This window comes from Cucurbita pepo, chromosome LG12 (genome assembly GCF_002806865.2).
Source record: "Cucurbita pepo subsp. pepo cultivar mu-cu-16 chromosome LG12, ASM280686v2, whole genome shotgun sequence".
NCBI classification, from domain to species: domain Eukaryota; kingdom Viridiplantae; phylum Streptophyta; class Magnoliopsida; order Cucurbitales; family Cucurbitaceae; genus Cucurbita; species Cucurbita pepo.
In genome coordinates this window covers 881,664-902,717 of record NC_036649.1, presented here as the reverse complement: position 1 = coordinate 902,717, position 21,054 = coordinate 881,664, and the positions used below count along the sequence as shown (strand labels likewise).

At 36.2% G+C, this 21,054-nt stretch overlaps 4 protein-coding genes across 5 annotated transcripts; 2 read left to right on the top strand and 2 right to left on the bottom strand.

Moving 5' to 3' along the window:
• The first annotated feature begins 2,360 nt into the window (after window positions 1-2,360).
• On the top strand, window positions 2,361-4,071 carry LOC111807449 (transcription factor MYB15-like). The gene is made up of 3 exons (XM_023693181.1): window positions 2,361-2,689; window positions 3,330-3,459; window positions 3,545-4,071. The coding sequence occupies exons 1-3, from the start codon at window positions 2,557-2,559 to the stop codon at window positions 4,056-4,058; spliced, it is 777 nt and encodes a 258-aa protein (XP_023548949.1). The 5' UTR covers window positions 2,361-2,556; the 3' UTR covers window positions 4,059-4,071.
• Window positions 4,072-6,759: 2,688 nt separating this feature from the next.
• On the bottom strand, window positions 6,760-10,565 carry LOC111807156 (malate dehydrogenase). Its single transcript, XM_023692746.1, has 7 exons — window positions 10,404-10,565; window positions 9,557-9,715; window positions 8,907-9,082; window positions 8,300-8,580; window positions 8,086-8,221; window positions 7,891-8,002; window positions 6,760-7,170 (listed from the first exon to the last, which is right to left on the bottom strand). Exons 1-7 carry the CDS (start codon window positions 10,444-10,446, stop codon window positions 7,076-7,078), a joined length of 1,002 nt encoding a protein of 333 aa, XP_023548514.1. The 5' UTR covers window positions 10,447-10,565; the 3' UTR covers window positions 6,760-7,075.
• A 1,222-nt stretch (window positions 10,566-11,787) lies between these two features.
• LOC111807494 (putative E3 ubiquitin-protein ligase XBAT34) lies at window positions 11,788-17,126 on the bottom strand. 2 transcript variants are annotated; one of them, XM_023693238.1, is made up of 11 exons: window positions 16,698-17,126; window positions 16,483-16,597; window positions 16,173-16,253; window positions 15,965-16,053; window positions 15,444-15,535; window positions 15,129-15,210; window positions 13,956-14,058; window positions 13,778-13,864; window positions 13,362-13,453; window positions 12,033-12,698; window positions 11,788-11,922 (listed from the first exon to the last, which is right to left on the bottom strand). In XM_023693238.1, exons 1-10 carry the CDS (start codon window positions 16,797-16,799, stop codon window positions 12,063-12,065), a joined length of 1,479 nt encoding a protein of 492 aa, XP_023549006.1. In that variant the 5' UTR covers window positions 16,800-17,126; the 3' UTR covers window positions 11,788-11,922; window positions 12,033-12,062. The 2 variants fall into 2 exon arrangements, with proteins under 2 accessions (XP_023549006.1, XP_023549005.1); XM_023693237.1 differs by having other exon boundaries at window positions 11,788-12,698.
• Window positions 17,127-18,955: 1,829 nt separating this feature from the next.
• Window positions 18,956-21,054, top strand: LOC111806828 (11S globulin subunit beta-like). Its single transcript, XM_023692314.1, has 3 exons — window positions 18,956-19,741; window positions 19,877-20,338; window positions 20,514-21,054. The coding sequence occupies exons 1-3, from the start codon at window positions 18,971-18,973 to the stop codon at window positions 20,898-20,900; spliced, it is 1,620 nt and encodes a 539-aa protein (XP_023548082.1). The 5' UTR covers window positions 18,956-18,970; the 3' UTR covers window positions 20,901-21,054.

Sequence of the window (21,054 nt, the reverse complement as noted above, 5' to 3'; positions counted from 1 at the left end):
TATTTATTTATTTGTAGGCCATGTCCTCTAGTGCATGGAGTCTCTGTTGTTTCTATTTATAATGCCACGTATTAAATATCTTAGCCATCAAAATAAATAAATAAAAACATTAGCCACCTTAAATTACTCAATAATTTATCTTTTCATTATTTCAAATAACTTTATTATTATTTTAATAATTAAAATATTAAAATAATAATAAAGTAATTGAACCAAAATTGAATAAATGAGCAAATTAGGAATGATTAAAGAGAATCTTTAATTTTTTTTAATTAAAAGAAAGAGAGAATCTAAACCTTTATTTTAATTATGCATTTTAGATCTAATCCGAATTATTAATTATAATAAAAATTAACTAAAATGAGTTATAATCATTTCAATTTATTTTATTTTTTATTTAAAAAATAATAATTACGAAGCATATGAGAAATGAATATGAGTCATGATTTATTGTTTACTATAAAGTTTGATTAATTGGAAAATTAATCCTAAGTTAGGTGTTGAAGCAATTATAAGTTTAATGTGACATCATTAAAATTAACGATTTAATTCAAATGGGTCCTTATTCAATTAACCTTACTGTTATTCATTTCCAAAAAATAATAATAAATAAAATCAATTTAATGAGTTTATAACTAAATAATAACCCCCACGTGCCACGAAGCCACTTGGAACCGTCCTACTTCAGAGCAGCCAGTTTCCTGGATCGTTCTCACTACGACGCCGTTTTGATTTTTCCTTTTTCTTTTTTTTTTGGCTGCTTTTATTTACCACTAAAACCATAGTGGGAAATTCATTATTATTTTTCGACCAATTAGGTTTCTCCCTCGTGTGCTTTTACCAGCCACACTAACAGACAAATAAATAAATAAATATATATATATATATATATATATATATATATATATATATATATATATATATATATATATATATATATATATATATATTTATACGTTACGCGTATTTTAGTCAAATAGTTTAATTTTTTAAAATTATATTAATTTTTCTAATTTTTAATATTAATTAATAATCTTGAACGTGTTGATAATTGTAAGTCTTTTGAATGAACATGCACACGAGATTGATGACTTCGTTGATGAATTTTTGTATTTTTGTATTTATCTTATTGAAAAAATTGAATTTGTCTATTTAAAAGGAATTTTCTTTAGTATAATAAATGTGAGTATAGAAATTTGAAGATTTAATTAAATGAAGACTTTCCTCCCGTACGTACTTATTATTGCTGAATTATGCTCGTGTTGGCATTCAAATTAGATTTTTAGTATTCGAAGTGTGTGAAAACGAGAAAGGGCTTCGAGTTGGTCTCTTTGATTGAAATAAGATTTGTACTTTAGTTTGAAAATTAATGTTTGTTTTTTAAAAAAAAGGAAAAAAAGTCTTCTAAATAATTGTATACAGCTCAACTAAATGTATGATAGTGGATCGAGAATTTTTGTAATGCCCTAAGCTCAAATTTTGGATAAAGCTCGACAATTGATGACCCTGACATTCCCGTGCAACATGGTCACGTTACAAGGGTAAAAACTACCCCTACATACCAACTCGAGTTATTCTAGCATGTTTTGTCATCACTCACGTGCAAACAAACCATTGAGCAAGATTGAGCCACTGAAAAGGAAGATGCACCTTCATTTAGACGGTAACTTTCAGTTCTTTTAAGCTTTTCTTAGTTATTCTATCTTCATAATCGCTCTGATTCAGATGTGATCTCAGTTCATTCATGTACCTCTCATTTACTCCGGCGTCACAATTTCTCTAATATTAGTTGAGAATTGGACAAAATATTCAAAAATTAGACCAAACAATGATGGCTTTTAAAAACGTCAAACCTAAACATCAGCTTTCACATAACACGATATAAACACGTTAAAAATGAACATAACTCAACAACAATTGACACATACTACAACTTTTAAACCCTAACGCTCAAAATCACTCCTAACCCATTTACCATATTTAAAAAACATGACATAAAGATCGACGAACAATACCCGAACCCGAGTAATATATCATTATTTTAATTCCCACCTCAACTAATACTCATGCTACGTCAATCCACAACCCTTCAAAAAACCCTAAATTCTTCCCTCAATCATAATAAAATATTTTTAACTACTCCTACAACTAGACAATACTAAAANAAAAAAAAAAAAAAAAAAAAAAAAAAAAAAAAAAAAAAAAAAAAAAAAAAAAACACTATTGTCCACTTATATATATATATAATTAAAAAATCCGTAATTTTGGTGGGCTAGGATTGGTCCTTTCTATAAATCTAAGCTCCCCTTCGTGGAAATTACCCCAACATCCATTTCTACGTAGCTGTTTTCGTCGACTTAGACTATTATTTATTCAAAGCACAACATTTTGGATTTGTAAACATCCATTTCTTCATTAACTCAAATTCTATAAATATTGATTTGAATTCATCTTCTTTGAATCTCGTCGAGTCTCTCAGTTCAGACTCCGTTCGAGAGCTCGAAGACGAACGATAAACCAGAGAAGAAGAAGAAGAACGAAGAACGAAGAACGATAATGGTGAGAGCTCCTTGCTGTGAGAAAATGGGGTTGAAGAAGGGGCCTTGGTCCCCTGAAGAAGACAGGATTTTGACTAACTTTATTCAGAATCATGGCCATAGCAATTGGCGAGCTCTTCCTAAGCAAGCTGGTGAGTTTTTTGTTTGTGGGTTCATAAAAAGATTGAGTTTTTAGTGATTTTTTATGGGTTTTTCTTGGTATCCAAACACAAAATCATAAACCCAGAAAAACCCATGTCTTAAATTTACTAATTTCATCTTGTTTCGAACAAAAGATTGGATTTTTAGTGATTTTCTCGGGGTTTTTCTTGGCATCCAAACAGAAAATCATAAACCCAGAAAAACCCATGTCTTAAATTTACTAATTTCATTTTGTTTCGAACAAAAGATTGGATTTTTAGTGATTTTCTCGGGGTTTTTCTTGGCATCCAAACAGAAAATCATAAACCCAGAAAAACCCATGTCTTAAATTTACTAATTTCATTTTGTTTCGAACAAAAGATTGGATTTTTAGTGATTTTCTCGGGGTTTTTCTTGGCATCCAAACAGAAAATCATAAACCCAGAAAAACCCATGTCTTAAATTTACTAATTTCATTTTGTTTCGAACAAAAGATTGGATTTTTAGTGATTTTCTCGGGGTTTTTCTTGGCATCCAAACAGAAAATCATAAACCCAGAAATACCCGTGTCTTAAATTTACTAATTTCATCTTATTTCCAAAAAAAAAAAAAAGATTGAATTTTTAGTGATTTTCTTACTATTTCTTGTAGGTCTTTTAAGATGCGGGAAAAGTTGCCGACTTCGGTGGACAAACTACTTGAAACCTGACATTAAGCGAGGCAACTTTACTAAAGAAGAAGAAGACGCCATTATTAAACTACACGAATTGCTCGGAAATAGGTAAAAAGATAGTTTTGCTGCTATCAGAGGTTTAAATTTTCGTATCTCGTTAAATTGGCCTAACATTTTTGTTTGGCTACTATAGATGGTCGGCGATAGCAGCGAAGCTGCCGGGTCGAACAGACAATGAAATCAAGAATGTTTGGCACACTCACTTGAAGAAAAGGGTAGAAAAGAACATAAAAACAAAAGCTCCCACATCGGAAAACAAAAGAAAAAAGCAAATAAAACCAAAAACTTCATCAGAATCTTCATCATCCATTGTTATTAACATTACAAATCAAACCCAAATTGCCAATTATTCCTCAATAACGTCCCCTTCTTCACAACAATCTTCAAGCTGTGAGATCTCTTCATCACTCACAGATGCTTCCATGGCTGAAAATGAGTACTACAGCTACCCGGCCGAGGGCACGGAGGCGATGCTGGAGGCTCCACCGCCGATCGACGAGAGCTTTTGGTCCGAGGTGGCTGAGGATTCGACGAACTCAAATTCCATGGATAAGAGCTATGGTGAAAGCGTTGTTGATGATGACATGGAATTTTGGTACAACGTTTTTGTCCAAGCTGGAGGAATTTCAGAACTGCCAGAATTTTGAGACATATTGGGAATTAAGTGGTGAAAAAGAGAAAATTTAAAGAAATTTGAGAGAAATTTGAAGAAATTTGAAGAAATTTGAGAGAAATTTGAGAGAAATTTGGAGATGTGAATAGAAAGGTAGTCCAAAATGAGTGATTGGGATTTGTATATTCTTTTTCAAGTGAAAAGAAAAAAATGAATTCTTTATTTCTATTTTTTTTTATTTTTTATAATTCCACCTTTTGGGGAAACAAAAAAAAAAGGGCAATCATAAACTCCATCTTTTTTCTTTTTTTCTAATTCCATCTTTACGACGCTCGAAGCCCGAGAACTAAAGACGCTCGGAGGATTAGAAGACTTCGGGAAGTAGAAGGTTTCGAAAGTCTGAAAAACTTCAAAGACAAGATGAAGATATCTCAAGTGCACAAGTCATCGAGACTTCAATCGACTCTTGAACAAGATTAACGAGCTAAGGGTCAATATATCGTACGAGATCAACAAGACAAAGGGTTGATTTAAGTAGAGATGTCTACGGGGCGAGAGGGGGATGAGGAAGTTGTAACGACCCTATTTTTACTACTAAAATAAAGTTGGTACTATGTTCATGACGTACCTAATATGTGTAAAAATTTGTTTAGAAATATTCACATGCAGACTTCGAGGACTTCAATGTTTGTAAAATTTATTTGAAATAAAAGTAAATATCAATGGAATAGTGAAAGTGAAATAACAATATTTTCAAAGTAATGAAAACGTCACGATCTAATTTGAGGGCTACAACTTAAATAGAAAATGTAACTATCCTGACTTCGTTCTAACCTGCACAGTAACGACATCATCCGTATAAGGGTATCTTACCTTTACTTGAAAAGTAGCATGTGACTTGAGTATTTAAAAATATTCAATAAGTAGCGCCAATTTTGGGTTGGAAAATGCAAGCACGTGTAATCATAGTGAGACCTATATTTTTATAGAACATCATGACTTTAGTCTTTACTTTCCAATCCGGATAGAATTGAATGTGTAGTATTTCTCTACACACCGCCTACACACGCACGTATAGACCCACCAAACGGGCTCATATATGTACCCCTAGGCCTACCTGTCATGTTAGCGTAGACTCACGTTGTCGGAAACCATGGAGGAAAAGGAACGCAAATAATATCACGATGTACATGAATCGTAGTGCACACATCCGTACTAACGGAGAAGTATCTCGATACACTTGACATATAAAATGCATGAGGTCCTGTAGTATCAAAATATGACATATACTTATGATGCAAGTCATATCTCCATTTTTTGGATATAACATTTCTCTGAGACTATGCCTTTCTTGATTAACATACATGTCTTTCTAATGTCTCATAAGCAGAGAGCGAACGTATTAACATATTTTACCTAACGTGACACATGGAGGTTCATGCATCATACAACATTGGTAACACAACATAATTTCATAACATAGCATAATCATATTATAGTATAACATATAACTTAGCATAACTTGTACCGCAACATAACATATATCACAGCATTAACATAACATAGTACACATCAAATAATCATAAAACATGACACGTGCAGAGGCCACAAGACACGTGTCATTCATACAACAAACAAGTCGTCTACTCAAACCAAGAGAAAGTCACTTAATTGGTTGACATACACGTGTCTATATGGGCTCGCGTCATCGAACATTATTATTTAGTTCAACTTTTGGCTAGAAAAACGACTTAAATTGACCACATAGTGGTCATACTAGCCTTGAACACCACTAAAATCATCAAAAACGGCTCCGAAACGGTCCAAAATGATATAATGGGTATAATGGGGTCCTCAAACTTTAACCCGAGCTGCCTAGACCGAGGAAACTAAGCTGGAGTCGTCAAGTCGTGTCGCCGAATTGAGGAGTCGGCTGGGCTAAGCCAACACAAGTAGAAAATCCAAGCTGCACGCGCGCCGCATGTGGAATACAACTTCGGGTTGGCTTCCGGGTCAGCGAGTCAGTTTGGGTTGACCCAGGTACTATATCGGGTCGTGGGCTGGGTATTGGAGTTGTGTCTGGGTCGGTGTGTGGGCTGTGGGCCGAGATCTGAATGCTACTGGACCGAAAATTGAGTTGAATTTCTTAACCTAGCTAGTTCAGTTACGGGCATACGGTTCGGGTCTAGAGTCTTCCGAGGCTCCGACTCAGACTTAGGCTCGAATTCCGCATCTGAGGTTCGGTTCCGAAGCTATCGTTTTTCCAGATTCTTCTTTCGGCCTCTGTTTACTTTTTTTTCTTTTTCTTTAAGGTAAACTCACAACTAAGAATGCTATTTTAATAAATAGAGGAAATATTTCATTATTTTAATATTACATTTAAATTAAGTTGTTTTTCAATATATATATTTTAATTAAGTTTTTTTTAGTAATATTTTTTTTTAGAGTAAAACTAGGCTAATAAGAAATCATGGAAATCTAATTGGAAATAAAAATGTACATTCAACAAAATTACATTTAAAAAATAAGAAAATTGCAATAAACATAATAGATTTATCTTTTTTTTAATTTATAATTAATTTGCTTTTGGTTTTGAAATTTACATAAAAGGTCTTCCTTTGTTTTTTATTTCTATTTTTATTTACTTTTTTAATTTATTTTTTAAAAAGATATTTATTATTTGAATCTTAAATTCTTCTCGGAAGTGGATTCTGAAGAACATACAACAAAATCAAGGGACAAATTCGAGGAAATTATTCTAATTAGGTAATATTATATGAATCCGATCAACAAAAGTTCATGTAAAACTCATGACATAAACAGGCCGTTGATGGGTTGAAGCAGTAAGGAAATGAAAAATCCTCAACAAAAAGGGAAACCAGGGAAATGCATAATAAAGACCAGAAAGCAGAAGATAATTGTCCTGTTTCTCTGCTTCCTCCATAGCTGTTCTTAATGATGGCATTATTCAATCAAAACTGTAGCCAAAGTACTTAAATTAAGAGCCACACTTCTCTTAGTACCAACGGGAAGGGGCCAGGGACCAACTGTTTACGAGAGGCAGGAGTAAGCCAAAGCCTTTTCCTCGGTCAGCTCCTCGGCGGTCAAGTCCAGTTTCTTCCTTGAGAATTCATCAATGGAAAGGCCTGGAGAGGATCCACAAAGGATCACAAACAAATGGAACAAATCTCAGCATGGAGTTGCAGCATAAGNCGCCCATTTTTTTTTTTTTTTTTTCCTGTTCTTTTTACCGGCCCACTTGGTTCGGGAGGAGAACAACTTTGAAGGGGTAAAAATTTCTCCCTAGAGATAGCCTTCTAAAAACATTGATGGGAGGTCTGAAGGGAAAAGTTAAAAGATAACAATATCCACTAACGGTGGGCTTGGACTGTTACAAATGGTATCAAAGTCAGACGATGTGCCAAAAAGGAGGCTAAGCTCCAAAGGGAAGTGGACACGAGGCAGTGTGCCAGTAAGAGAAAGTTCAAAGAGAACAATATCTACTAACGGTGGGCTTGACGGTTACAAATGGTATCAAAGCCAGACACTATGCCAAAGAGGAGGCTAAGCTCCAAAGGGAAGTGGACACGAGGCAGTGTGCCAGTAAGGATGTTGGGTTCTAAAAGGGGTGTTAATCCACCTGGCGCGTAAAGGACGCTGGCCCCCAAAGGGGATGGGATTGTTAGATCCGTCCGTTGGAGAGAAGAACAAAACACTTTTTATAAGGGTGTGGAAAACTCTTCCTAAAAACCCTCGAAAGAAGCAGGGATGATGGAGCCCTATGTTAATTGGAGACTTTTTTTTTTTTTTTATATAGTTAATTGGTTTCCCCATACTAATCAACTAAAGAAAAAAGAAAACAATACCTTGCACAATTGACCATTCACCATTACGGCACGTGACGGGGAATGAGTACATCAGTCCAGCTGGTACATTGTATGATCCATCAGAATAAACTCCCATGGAAACCCAGGTGCCCTGGAACGAAATTTAGTTTTAATGAGCGCTCTGAGTCAGCAATTGAAATGCACAAAGTTCAAGACAAAGGCAAAATCACCAACCTCCGGAGTTCCAAGAACCCAATCACGAATGTGATCACAAGCTGCACTAGCAGCAGACAATGCACTTGAGAGCTTCCGGGCTTTGATGATTGCAGCACCACGTTGTTGAACAGTGCTAATAAACTCTCCATTCAACCTTCAATGAGAAACAACCATACATTAATCTAATTGAATCCCATCAAACTTAGAGACGGATATTGTACAGAAACTCTACCATGCATCATCAGCAACAAGCTCGCGGACAGATTTCTCCTCCCCAGATGGTAACTTGACAGTAGCATGGTTGACATCAGGGTATTGTGTTGATGAATGGTTACCCCAGATAATAACATTCTTAACTTCGGATACTTGAACATTCAATCTCTCTGAAATTTGGCCCAATGCCCTGTTATGGTCCAATCTCGTCAAGCAAGAAATGTTTTTCTCCGGGATGGAAGGAGCAAACTCCTTCAAGATCAATGCATTAGTATTTGCCGGGTTAGCGACAACCAACACCTGCAAGAGTTAGGAAACAAAGAGTCAGATGTCTGACCATTCAAATATAATGACTAAAAGGAAATAGAAAGAAATAAAACAACACGACTTTTCAATAAAATTATTTAGAAAAATATTAGCATGCATGCACATTTTTTAGTCCAGTTCAATAGTTCAACTACAGTTCGTAACGTGTCAAACTCTTCATTCTATAAACTTCTGTTTTTTTTGTTTTTTTGTGCTGTTTGGGTCTACATCTTACAATTGCTTACCAAACATTGTTAGTGCTCAAAAAAACAAGTTTTGCTGGATTACGTAATGGAATTAAATTGATGCAAGTTACTTACCTTACAGTTGGCAGCAGCGTGCTTTTCAAGGGCAGAAGCCTGAGCCTTGTAAATGGAGACGTTTTTTGACATCACATCTTTTCTTTCCATACCCTCTTTCCTTGGGAATCCACCAACCATAATAGCAATGTTGACACCGGTGCATGCCTCCACCACATCAGTTGTAGCAACAACACCTAGAACAATGCATCAAGCATCCATAAATAGTAAGAAAATCACAAAATCCATAGGAGTTTGTTCGATATTAGCAAAGAATTGGTATTATATGGTAGGAATCATGGATCTCCATAATGGTAGATAAGTTTCAAGGGTCTCCCCTTAGTCTCGACTCCACTTTTGACTACACCTTTCAAGCTCACAATTCTTTGTTCGATATTTGAGGATTCTATTGTTATGGCTAAGTTTAGGGCAGGACTCTGATACCATGTTAGGAATCATGGGCCTTCCACAATGGTACGATATTATCCACTTTGAGTATGAGCTGTTATGGCTTTGCTTTGGGTTTCCCAAAAGGCCTCATACCCATTGAGTTAGTATTTCTCACTCATAAACCCAGGATCTTTCATAAACCCAGGATCTTCCACTAAATTAATCAAGGTGAGACTCACTTCCAATACTCCTCAACATTATCTATATATATATATATATACCTTTAAGGAGTGGGAAAGCAGCATCCACCAACTCCATCTTTACGCCATTCAAAGACTCTGCAGCAGGTGGGATATCAAGCATGTGCAAGATGACAGGTTGGTTAGATCCTAGCAATACTCCTCTGGCAATCATAGGCACGAGAGCGTATCCGATTTGTCCTGAAACCCAAGGAGCGAATGCATAACTTCGTATGAAAATATTGGAGCCAGCCAAATAGACCAGTTCGTATGAAAATATCGAAATAAAGTTCGTTAGAGGACCATATAAGCAAAAAGAAAAAGCTGGTAATTGACTTCTCTAAAAGACTGGACCAACAATAAACCTTTAATCGAAATAAACTTGATTCAAGAACTGTATGAACAAGCACGAGCACAAAAGTAACGAGTTAAAAGAACTAATCAACGTGTACTGGTCTAGATCCACATCATCTCTCCGCCTATATCAAGGTAAACAGATTCACAGTCTAGATCCACATCAGCTCACCGCCTATATCTTTCAACATTCATTAGAAAACTCGATGATCAACAAAAGAAACACAAACACTTCCATGACAGAACTACATCTGATAGAAAACGATAAAGAAAAAGATAAATCTCCTTAACCTTATCCAAAAACAGCTAGTAAAAACGCAAACTAATAACAACGATCATAGCATAAACTTAAGAAATGAACTACAACCAACAGATCTGATGGAATACTCAAACCAAACACCAATAGATGCGGTAAGCAACAGTATCAGATCTCAAAAAACACAAAGAAACCAAGAGCGGTTACGATGGAAATCAGACAAGATCTAAGATCAAGTAGAACCGAAAAGAAAGAAATGAAACGTTTTCAGTACAGTACCTGCAGCTCCAGTGACAAGGACTCTAACTGGTTCTGATGCCATGGTTGACAAAGATCGACGAGGAGAGGAAAACGAAGAACAGGAAGGAGAAGCAGAGGATAAAATGAGAGAGAATGAGTGGAAGACCGAAGAGGAAACTGAGACAGAGGAAGGAGTATTTATTGGCGGTGAAGAAGAAAGACACTGAAACCTAAGGGGGAGGCGGATTTTTCTGGTCACCAATCAAACGACGCCGTCACTGCGACGGTGGACTTGACGGTCGTTAACGATGCTGACCTGGCGAAAACGGTGTCTGTCCGGCGTGTAACCTGACATTTGTACAAAAAAATCATTTAAAATTTTTAAATTTTAATAATTAAGTTTCCCATTTTACCCTTTTATACTAATAGAAAGTTGACGTAATATTTTAAAATTTTTAAAAATTATATAATTAGTTTTAGATAAAACGGCTAATATTATATTTATTTTTCAAAATTTTGTTTAATTTTTGTTCATAAAAAAATATTTTAAAAATACATTTTAATTTTTTGAAAATTTCCAAACCTTTTTTAGACTTGATATTTTTTAAAAAGTGGATATGAAAACTAAAAAAAGACAAATTCTATTGTGGTTGTAGTAATGGTGACACGAGTGCAGAGGATTTGTCCAGTAATGATGACACGTGTGAGGCATATTCTGTTTCAGATGCGATAACGAGAAAGGAACATTGTGAAGCGGTGGGAAACCACGTGTCGTAAGGGTGGGGCATTAAGCTACATGTCGTAGCGGTGGACCAATCAGCTTCTGGTTATCATGTCACGAATATCGATATTATTAGATGTCGCTTTAACTTTAATTTATCTGCTTATTTTTAGAAAAAGAAAAAAGGTTTATTTGTGGCTGACAGTTTTTTATTTTTTTTTTGTAATTATTTGGCTTACAATTGCTAAATTTGGAATGAAATAATTGTGGATTATTTTTAACACTATTTTCAAATCTAAACATTTTTTTTTTTTAAATAGAAAAAATTAGATCTAGTGGGAGTCATTGTTTTTTAATTTTACTTAAATTTAGAAGAAAACAAAAAACAAAAAAGGACATTTTAAATATTTTTGAAAATTTCAAAACTATAAAAACATCACAAAAAAATAAATTAATAATAATAATAATAATCATAATTAAGTGAGAATAATGCTACAGTGTTATTTATAAGCTTAAATTTCAAAAATTAAAAGGGTTCGAAAACTAAACTATCTTTTATTAAGAGCACTAACCCGAAAATATTAATGATACGCAAAATTCAAATTTAAAATAAAAACTCAAGACCAAACAAATTGTGAGGTCTCGAAAGGAAGGTAAAACTCGACCTAAAACAAACAAAATTTTCGAAAACCGAAAAGAAAATTATCAATAAATAGTTCATGGATTAACAAACAAATTCATATACGAAATATGTACACACACAAGTCCAAATTTATGAGCCAAATACTCCCGCAGTAGTTTTACCTCCCCAGTTTTTCTTTTAGCAGGAGTACCAATCTGGTTGTTTCAGTCGAAAGAATTTATATAAGTTTATAAACATTTAAGTATCTGAAAGCTGAAGGGTATGTATAGCGCAAATTATACAGACAGAGTTCAAGGGGTTTCACCTGGTTATATGCTTGGTTGATTGGGGTGGCTCAGACAGCATACAGCTTTATGACTTGATTGATCTTGGTGCGACAAACTGGGCAGCCCCAATTCTTGGCTTTGATCTCACTTAAACAAGACATACATCCAGCCATATGGCCACAGGGGACGCAGGCTCCCTCCACTGGTGCATCCAAACATATCACACATGTCGTGTTGCCACTGCCTTGTTTCCCATCGTCCCCAACGGATGAAGAAGCCATGCTGTCTGTGGGATCGGAATCGACCAACGGGTAGTCGCCAACCGTACTAGTGCTAGCCTCGAAGGTTTTGGCTTCAACTGGTGGAGCAGTGGGGACTGCATTTGGAGGGTGTGTAATCTGGATGCCGGTGTTCATTGGCGCTTGAGCGCAATGGCTTGGATTGTAACCGTGGCTTGCTTCTTCATGCATTGCCGATTTGCTAGAGCCTGGTCTTGGAGGAGCAGGTGGAGGTAATGCACTGCTACTTGAGGCACCTGCTTCAGAGCTTGATGAATGGGGATTATGAAGCTGTCCACTTTCCTGCATAGCTGACTGAATAGAGGCATTTATGGCCATTGTAAGCTCCGGATCTTCTGAACCCGGAGGTACAGTGGCAATGTTGATCGGGCTCTGGTGATTATGCCAGATTGTAGATTGCATCATCTGAAATTTCAAAACAGTACTTGATGTTATGATCAGCCCCACAAAAGAGAGACATTCAATATCTTGGGCTTGCAGGCTGAGCGAAAACTACTTCAAAGACAGGAAAATGTAGATATGCAGTTCGTGCCTCCACTAATGAGTACTAAATCATCGAGACTATGTACTATATATAGTGCCGAGACCTCTTTGAAATGGTGTTAAAAAATTACTCGATTTTAGAGAATATTCTATTTTAATATAAAAAAACCGTTTGGATAATGAATTTGTTGAAGATAGTTGTAACAACCAAAATCTACTGCTAGCAGATATTGTCCTCTTTGGGAACGAGTGCCAGCGAGGTGGTTAAGTCTCGAAGGGAGTGGATTGTGAGATCTCACATTAGTTGGGGAGGAGAAAGAAGTATTCTTTACAAGAGCGTGGAAACCTCTCCCTAACAGAGCGTTTTCAAAACCTTGAGGGGAAACCCAAAAGGGAAAGCCCAAAGAAAACCCAAAGAGGACAATCTCTGCTAGCAGTAGACTTAGACTGTTACAATAGCTCTCTGTAAAGTTTTCCCATGAATAGCGACAATGGGGATGTGAGAAACTGAAAGCTTGAGACAACATGTTTTAATCGATCTGTTTCAGTCGCTTTCTAGAAATAAAGAAAGAAAAGGCATAATACCTTTGGCTGAGGAATCCCTTTGCAAGCATCACAAAACCATTGAAGTTGTTGTCTGTCATACTCATTATCAGGTGCAAGTCTAAGACGTCCAGCTGCAAAAACCACAGATACGAAACAAAATTACTTACCACATCTCAATTGTAAAAGCAACAAAGTGAAAAAATAAAACATTAAATTGATTTTTAATTATTAATGACATATTTTAGTGTGATTTAAACATGACCAAAATGATCTATTCACTCCCGACCATATCAATTTGGAGGATGTAAAACAGTGAGCATACACTAAGACGTTTCACATTTAAAACACAAAACTAGAAAGACCCTAATTTCTGTTTCATATAGTTTCAAACATGAAATACCTGAATGATTGATTTTTTAACACAAGTATATGAACAGGATCTTATTAGTTCTTACGTCTCTTTGATTTTCGAAATCGAGATCTGGCTTCCCAGGAGGTGTGACAACTCCGTTTTCGCCTCCTTACTCCTCTTGAGACTAAGTCTGAGAGCAAAACCAAGGACAATAAATAAAATTTAACTGAAGAAGTCAATAACTGTTACTGAAATAGCATTTTCCAGCAATTAGAAATTACTTGGAGCGTTGTCGACAATAACAACAGAGGGATCAGGATCCTGCAACTTATGTTCCTCTAAACATGACTTCCACAATGGAATGATTAAACGAGGTTGGGCATCCTGTCCATTCAATAAAAAATCCAAACATGAGCAAGAAAACATAGAATCTCACAATACAAGCAGTACAACATAAAGGAAAGATTGCAGTATCTCATTCACATTAAATTACATCAGTCAGAGCAGTATGCTACAATTAAAGACTTAATATATTTGTTTAGCAGAAGCCAGATTTCCAGAACAGTCCCACGAACCAAACGTTTATATTTTATTCCGAATGTCCACAGAGTATATTTCATTCTATTTTTCAGAACAAATAGAAGCTAACTTGTACAGTCCAAAAAAGAAATTCCCTTACAACCTAGATAAACCAGAGCTGATTCAGTTATTAAATGACTATCAATTTGAATCAACTCGTTATTAAATGATTATCAATTTGAATCAACAGCCAAAGAAAAAGAAAAATTCATCAGATAAAGCCTTTGTTCTGGATTCAAAGACTGACGAAACCTTTTGCAACAATTAGATAGTAACTAGAAGTTCTACATATCTTTAAAAGGCATGGAATAGAGCAAATGGCATAAAAGTCACATAAGTTACACAAGATCCAACGGGCAGAACCCCTATTTCTCTCTCTTTCTCTCTCAATTTGATGGAACCTTTTGTAACAATTCGATAGTAACTAGAAGTTCTATATATTTTTAAAAGGCATGGGATAAAGGAAATGGCATAAAAGTCACATAAGTTGCACAAGACCCAACGGTCAGAACCTCTCTCTCTCTCTCTCTCTCAATTTTTATTTTTCCCCTTTATTCTTGCGGTGGGGGTGGGGGAAAGGGGGGATGCATGATCTTCACACAATTCACAAATTCACTTTCTAGAAACAGGATAAGGCAATATAACTTGGATAAGAACAACTATTAATTACAGAACGAAGGAAATGAAATTGAAGTACTAAGACTATTCCAATTACAAAAGAACCGTAATAAATGAAAAGAACCGAAGAGGCATCTTTCACCCGGGAGCGAAGGATTTGAACTAAAATTTCCAGATGAAGGGGATAGTGGTTTTAATACATCTGACACATAATTTAAATGAAGGAAATGAAAGCTGACATATATAAAAATCAATACCTCCAAGCTAGTGTATAAGGCAAGCTCCAACTTAGTAGGCTTCATAGGATTTCGAGAACCACAAGGTAAAATGACTACCCAGCTGCAGAAATTGCATTGTTAGCGTACAAGCTATATCATGCACTATGTAAGGATAAAACTATTCACGGCTTTACAGAAAAGCTGGACAAAAGACTTGGTTAATAAATATCAAAAGATAGTGCCAAAGATTCCCTAATGTCTTCAACGACTAACATACAATGCAGAGTATCAATGTCAATTGAAAGAGGGGAAAGGGGATAAACATGACCGAAATCATATGGAAAAAATACTCACACTTTTCTCGAAAGGAGATGAGGAACAAGTACTTCTAGAAACTCCGGCCCATAAAATTCCCGCATCCAACCAGAGAATAAACAAATATGATTCTACAAAACATCATTAGAAACATCTTCTGAGTACAGAAAATAGTATGAAAATGAAGTTTCATTGTGTAGTTTAAAGATGCTTCAACATTTTAAAGAACGTTTTCCTTTATTTTTCTGAGTTCAACCAAATGTAAAGTGGGTAGACTAGAACCCTTATCTCTTGGTTGAGAGCATATATCTTAATCGGTTGATCTATGCTCAAATTGACATATTAAGAGGTCATTTGTATGTTAAGAACATACATAAACCTATTAATTTAAGCATTCAACCTTAATAAAAATGTGACGTAGTATTAGAATAGAAAATCCTACTTCTCTATTGTCATTTTCTCTCCAATTGATATTAAGAATTTACATGTGGGTATGAATCAAATTAATATCCAAGCCTAAATGTGGGGAGAATTTAAAAAATATATACAAGATAGAGTACCTCAATGGCACGAACAACATTTTTGTGCCCCGCTGCTCTCGCAACTTCCAAAGGAGTTTGGCAAGCATCATTGATTATCGAAGTATTTGCTGGAAATTGGAACAAAAATAAGCAATATTTACAGCAAAAATGGAGGTTAAATGAATTATCCGATATTGGCAGGATGCAGAACAAGTTATAATATTTCGAGTAACAAAAACAAACAAACCTCTGTATGAAAGAAGCAATCTAACAGTGTTTTCCAAGCCTCTTTTAGCAGCATGGTGCAATGGCGTTCCACCATGACGGCCTAAAATAACATAAATCCAGCTTTCAAAGGGTGACAAGAGAATAAACAATTACAACCCAATCTTCCAAAAACAAACTGCTACGAAATGATAAAATATTAAATCCATTGGATACTATGCAATAAAATAATCAATTATGTCACAGAAATTGAAATAAACGTATATGGAAATCTGATAAATCAATTAATCGACCAAATCAAGCCATGGAAACCCGAAATGTTGATAGCAAACCTGGTCCAAACGCATTGACATTGGCGCCGAGTTCTAGCAACGTTTTCGCCACGTTGTAGGGCTCGGGTTTCGTACAGGCAACAATCAACGGAGTCCTTCCTTCCCTATCAACCCACTACACCAATAACCCAAAATAAACCAAAAATGATCCACGAGAATACAAAACTACAAAAGAATAGAGATCAATAAATAAACAAATTACGAATTCCAATCACCTCAAGGCCGGCACCATCGTTAGAAAGGGCTTTAATCCCATCCACATCGCCATTGCTGGCGCGCTGGTACACAAGCTCATCTTTGGAAGGTTGCTGCCCCATACGAAATCCAGAAAAAAAAACTGAATCAAAAAAAAAAAAAAAAAACCAAACAAACAAAAAGAGGATTGAAAGGTCTCAAATCTCTCGTTCGTCAGGTTGTATCTTGATCTTGAGAATTTAGAATGTGGCAAAAATGGCAGTTCTAAAAATAAATGGAAAGCTTGACGAAACAGAGCAGGGGGGTTGAAATATAAATAAACAAAAAGGAGTTCCACTTTTCGATTTATAAGGAAACTCAGGGGTAGAAATATGAATCCGCGGGAGAGTTGAGAGTTGAGAGTCGAGAGTTGAGCGTTGAGAGAGTGGATTCCTTACCGGGTAAGGAGTTTGAAGAAAGGAATAAAAAAATTGGGGGGTTTATGTAATAACTGAGAATTTAGGGGCTAATTTCGAGTTTCCAGGAAATTTCTCATCAGTCCTTTTCTCGTAATTAATATTGCATTTAAAATGTAGTTTCAATGTAACGCTAAGTTCGGCGTCTTGGAATTGACGCGTTTAAGTGAAAACGGCGTCGTCTTGCTTTGTTCTAGGAAATTTATGGAAAACTAGGCCGCGCTCACATAAACACATTTTTTTTTTTAGTATATTATGGTTTTCAAAATAAAATGTATTAATAATTGATTTTTTTTTTAATGTAAAGTATATGATTGTTTGGTAATGTTATATATATATACTTTTAACATAGAAAATGTATTTGATATTTACGTGCTTTAACAGAGAATTTTTAGAATTAAAGATGAGGGGATTAGTTGTCATTACATAGTCTGATACTTAAATTATAGGGTAAAAGAAGAGTATAAAATGCTTGGAATTTTAAGAGTTTAGAAATAGACCTGTTTTCTATATGACGGTTGATATCAAATTCCAATTCATCTTAAGATCTAGATTTGAGAGTTGAATCAGATTGACCTCGAGATTCTTCGTGATCTTAGTCGAGCATTGGGTTGATCTCAACCTTAACCTTAGTCGAAGCCAAGATGGCTGGTATGACCTTTCTTCTAATCATTCTTTTTGTAAGGGTGTCCTTGGCCTGAATTCTTATTTTCCCCATGCTCGATTGAGTTCTAAGGTGGAGTTTGAACTTGATTTTTCGTCCCTTTTGCATTTGATAGCCTTGAATTTATCTAATCTTACAATGACCTCTAAGATCTAATATTGCCCAAAACTAATTTTATCACGTTATTAATGATTGTAATATCTTAACGCTACTCTAATGTTTCAACATCACAAAAGCAGATTGAAACATTGTCTCTACCGCTCTTCACCTACTATTATTATTTAGAAATTTTGCATAACTTTTATGACTTTTACTTATTCCATATTCTTTAACTTTATTTTCAAACTTATTAAATATTTTTGTGTATTATCAAACCTGCTAATAATCAATAATATTGTTTTGAAATTAATGAATGAAATAAGATAGAATTAATTTTCGTACTAGATGAAATTAAGCCAAACAAACAACAATAATCTTAACTCAAAATAAGTCAGAGAGCCCACTAATCATTAGGTTAAACATATCTAATTCTAATTTATTAAAAAAGACGAAGAAAAAAAAAAAGATGAATCCTCACATAAATAATTTAAAAACTAGATATTTCAGCTCGTTTTAATATAACGAGATTTAAAATTATTAGTCTATGAAACAAATATTACATTACCCTATTGCAAAGTAGGTAAGAATAAATAACACATTCCTATCACAAGTAATATTAATAATTAAAAAAGAAAAAATAAACGAATTAAAAAAATATTCAAGTTTGAGTACTCTTCAAGGAATGAGGTAATGAATAATAAATTTAAATACTCAATTTTATCATTTTCGCTATTTTTTATAAGATTTAGTCTATTTTGATAAAATTTACAAAATTATTATAAATTATTATTTTGTTGAAAACAATAAATAACTTTTATTTCTAGTTAGTGGGCCAAAAAGCCCATAAATTTAGAAGGTGGGCTTCTTCACATATCTCCACTTATTGGGCTGTCTAAGAGATATGACCCATCAGGCCCATATATAATTAACATAATTAAATAGGATAATTTAAAAAGAATAATCGTTAAAGAAAATGAAAATAAAAAACATGCAAATAAAATTACGTACCATTGAGGTGGATTAGCCTGTGCAACAATGGTCCGTGGAGGCTCGAAGGAGCACCTTCTGTAACAACATGTCAGAGACGAAATGGCAGCTGGTGGGTTTCTACATGAATCCCTCCCACCACGTATTCTGTTACCACCGCCGCCGCCATCCACTTGTCACCACCATTCCTCCTCCGTCCCCCAATAAATACTCCGCCACCTTCCTCTACGTTTCTCACGCACCTAGTAACCTTCTCCTCTCTTTCTCCGTCACCATGGCTCGCTCTTCTCTTCATGGTTTGTCATGTTTACTAGTTTTCATCAATGTCTGCTTCGCTCAGTTTGAGCATTTCCCTCAGGAATTCCAAGACGGGGAAGCAATGCAGCAGCACCGATTCCATTCTCCGAGAGCCTGTCGTCTTGAGAATCTCAGAGCTCAAGAGCCCGTTCGTAGAGCCGAGGCGGAGGCCGGTTCCACTGAAGTGTGGGATCAGTACAGCGAGGAGTTCCAGTGCGCCGGAGTAAATATGCTCCGCCATAAAATCCGGCCCAGAGGTCTGCTTCTACCTGGATTCTCTAATGCTCCTAAACTCATCTTCGTAGTCCAAGGCACCGGCATACGCGGGGTTGCAATTCCCGGTTGTGCGGAAACTTACCAGACCGATTTACGAAGATCGCAATCGGCTGGATCTGCGTTCAGAGACCAGCATCAGAAGATCCGCCAGTTCAGAGAGGGCGATCTCCTCGTTGTACCGGCCGGAGTTTCTCACTGGATCTATAATCGAGGACAGTCCGATCTCATCTTGATCGTCTTCACTGACACTCGCAATGTCGCCAATCAAATCGATCCATACCTCAGAGTAAGTTAAGCAAAAACAGAGTATAACGATTTAATCTCTGATTCAAAAAAAGACGACCTCAGATTTGGCAGTGTATAACGATGTAATTACTGTTTGATCAAGAAGTCGTAAGATTCTTTGTTGTATTTGTTACAGAAATTCTTCCTCGCCGGAAGGCCAGAGATGGTGGAAAGAGGCGCAGAGGAAATGGAAGGAAGAAGCCGCAGGGGATCCGTTGGCGAGAAATCAGGCAATATGTTCAGTGGAATTGCAGACGAACTTCTGGAAGAAGCTTTCAAAGTAGACAGTGGATTGGTCAGGCGGCTGAAGGGAGAAGACGACGAGAGGGACAGAATCGTGCAAGTCGATGAAGATTTCGACGTGCTTCTGCCAGAGAGAGATGAACAGGAGAGATCAAGAGGAAGATACATCGAATCAGAATCGGAAAATGGCTTCGAAGAAACCATATGCACACTCCGATTGAAGCACAACATCGGTCGGTCTGAGCGCGCCGATGTGTTCAACCCACGCGGCGGCCGCATCTCCACCGCCAACTACCATAACCTCCCCTTCCTCCGCCAAGTCCGCCTCAGCGCCGAACGAGGAGTCCTCTACAGCGTAAGTAGAGTAATTGCATCATATCTCCAATTTCAGAAACCCTAACACGCAAATTTCTTCAAATCTCCAATTTGAAAAAAAAANAAAAAAAAAAAAAAAAAAAAAAAAAAAAAAAAAAAAAAAAAAAAAAAAAAAACCCTAACAACCTCGAAATCCCTAATTTCAACACAAACAGAACGCGCTCGTAGCACCGCACTACACAGTGAACAGCCACACGGTGTTATACGCGACGAGAGGCAGCGCGAGAGTACAGGTCGTCAACGACTTAGGACAATCGGTGTTCAACGGCGAGGTTCGGAAAGGACAGGTACTGATGATTCCACAGAACTTCGTGGTGATGAAACAAGCAAGCGACAAAGGATTCGAGTGGATTGCATTCAAGACGAACGACAACGCTATCACGAACCTTCTGGCGGGGCGCGCTTCGGAGATGAGGATGTTGCCGCTGGGAGTTCTGTCGAACATGTACCGGATTTCAAGGGAGGAGGCACAGCGGCTGAAGTACGGGCAACAGGAGATGAGGATTCTCAGCCCAGGAAGGTCGCAGGAAAGAAGAGACTGAAAGAGATGAAGAAATGGTAGATATATATATATAATGGAGTCGTAATGTAATTTAGGGAATAAAGAGCGAGCTTTCGCCGACGAGCCGTTGTCGGCCGGGAAAATGGAGAAATCTCTCGGAGTTTTAATAATAAAAGTAATAATGTTTCCCTTTC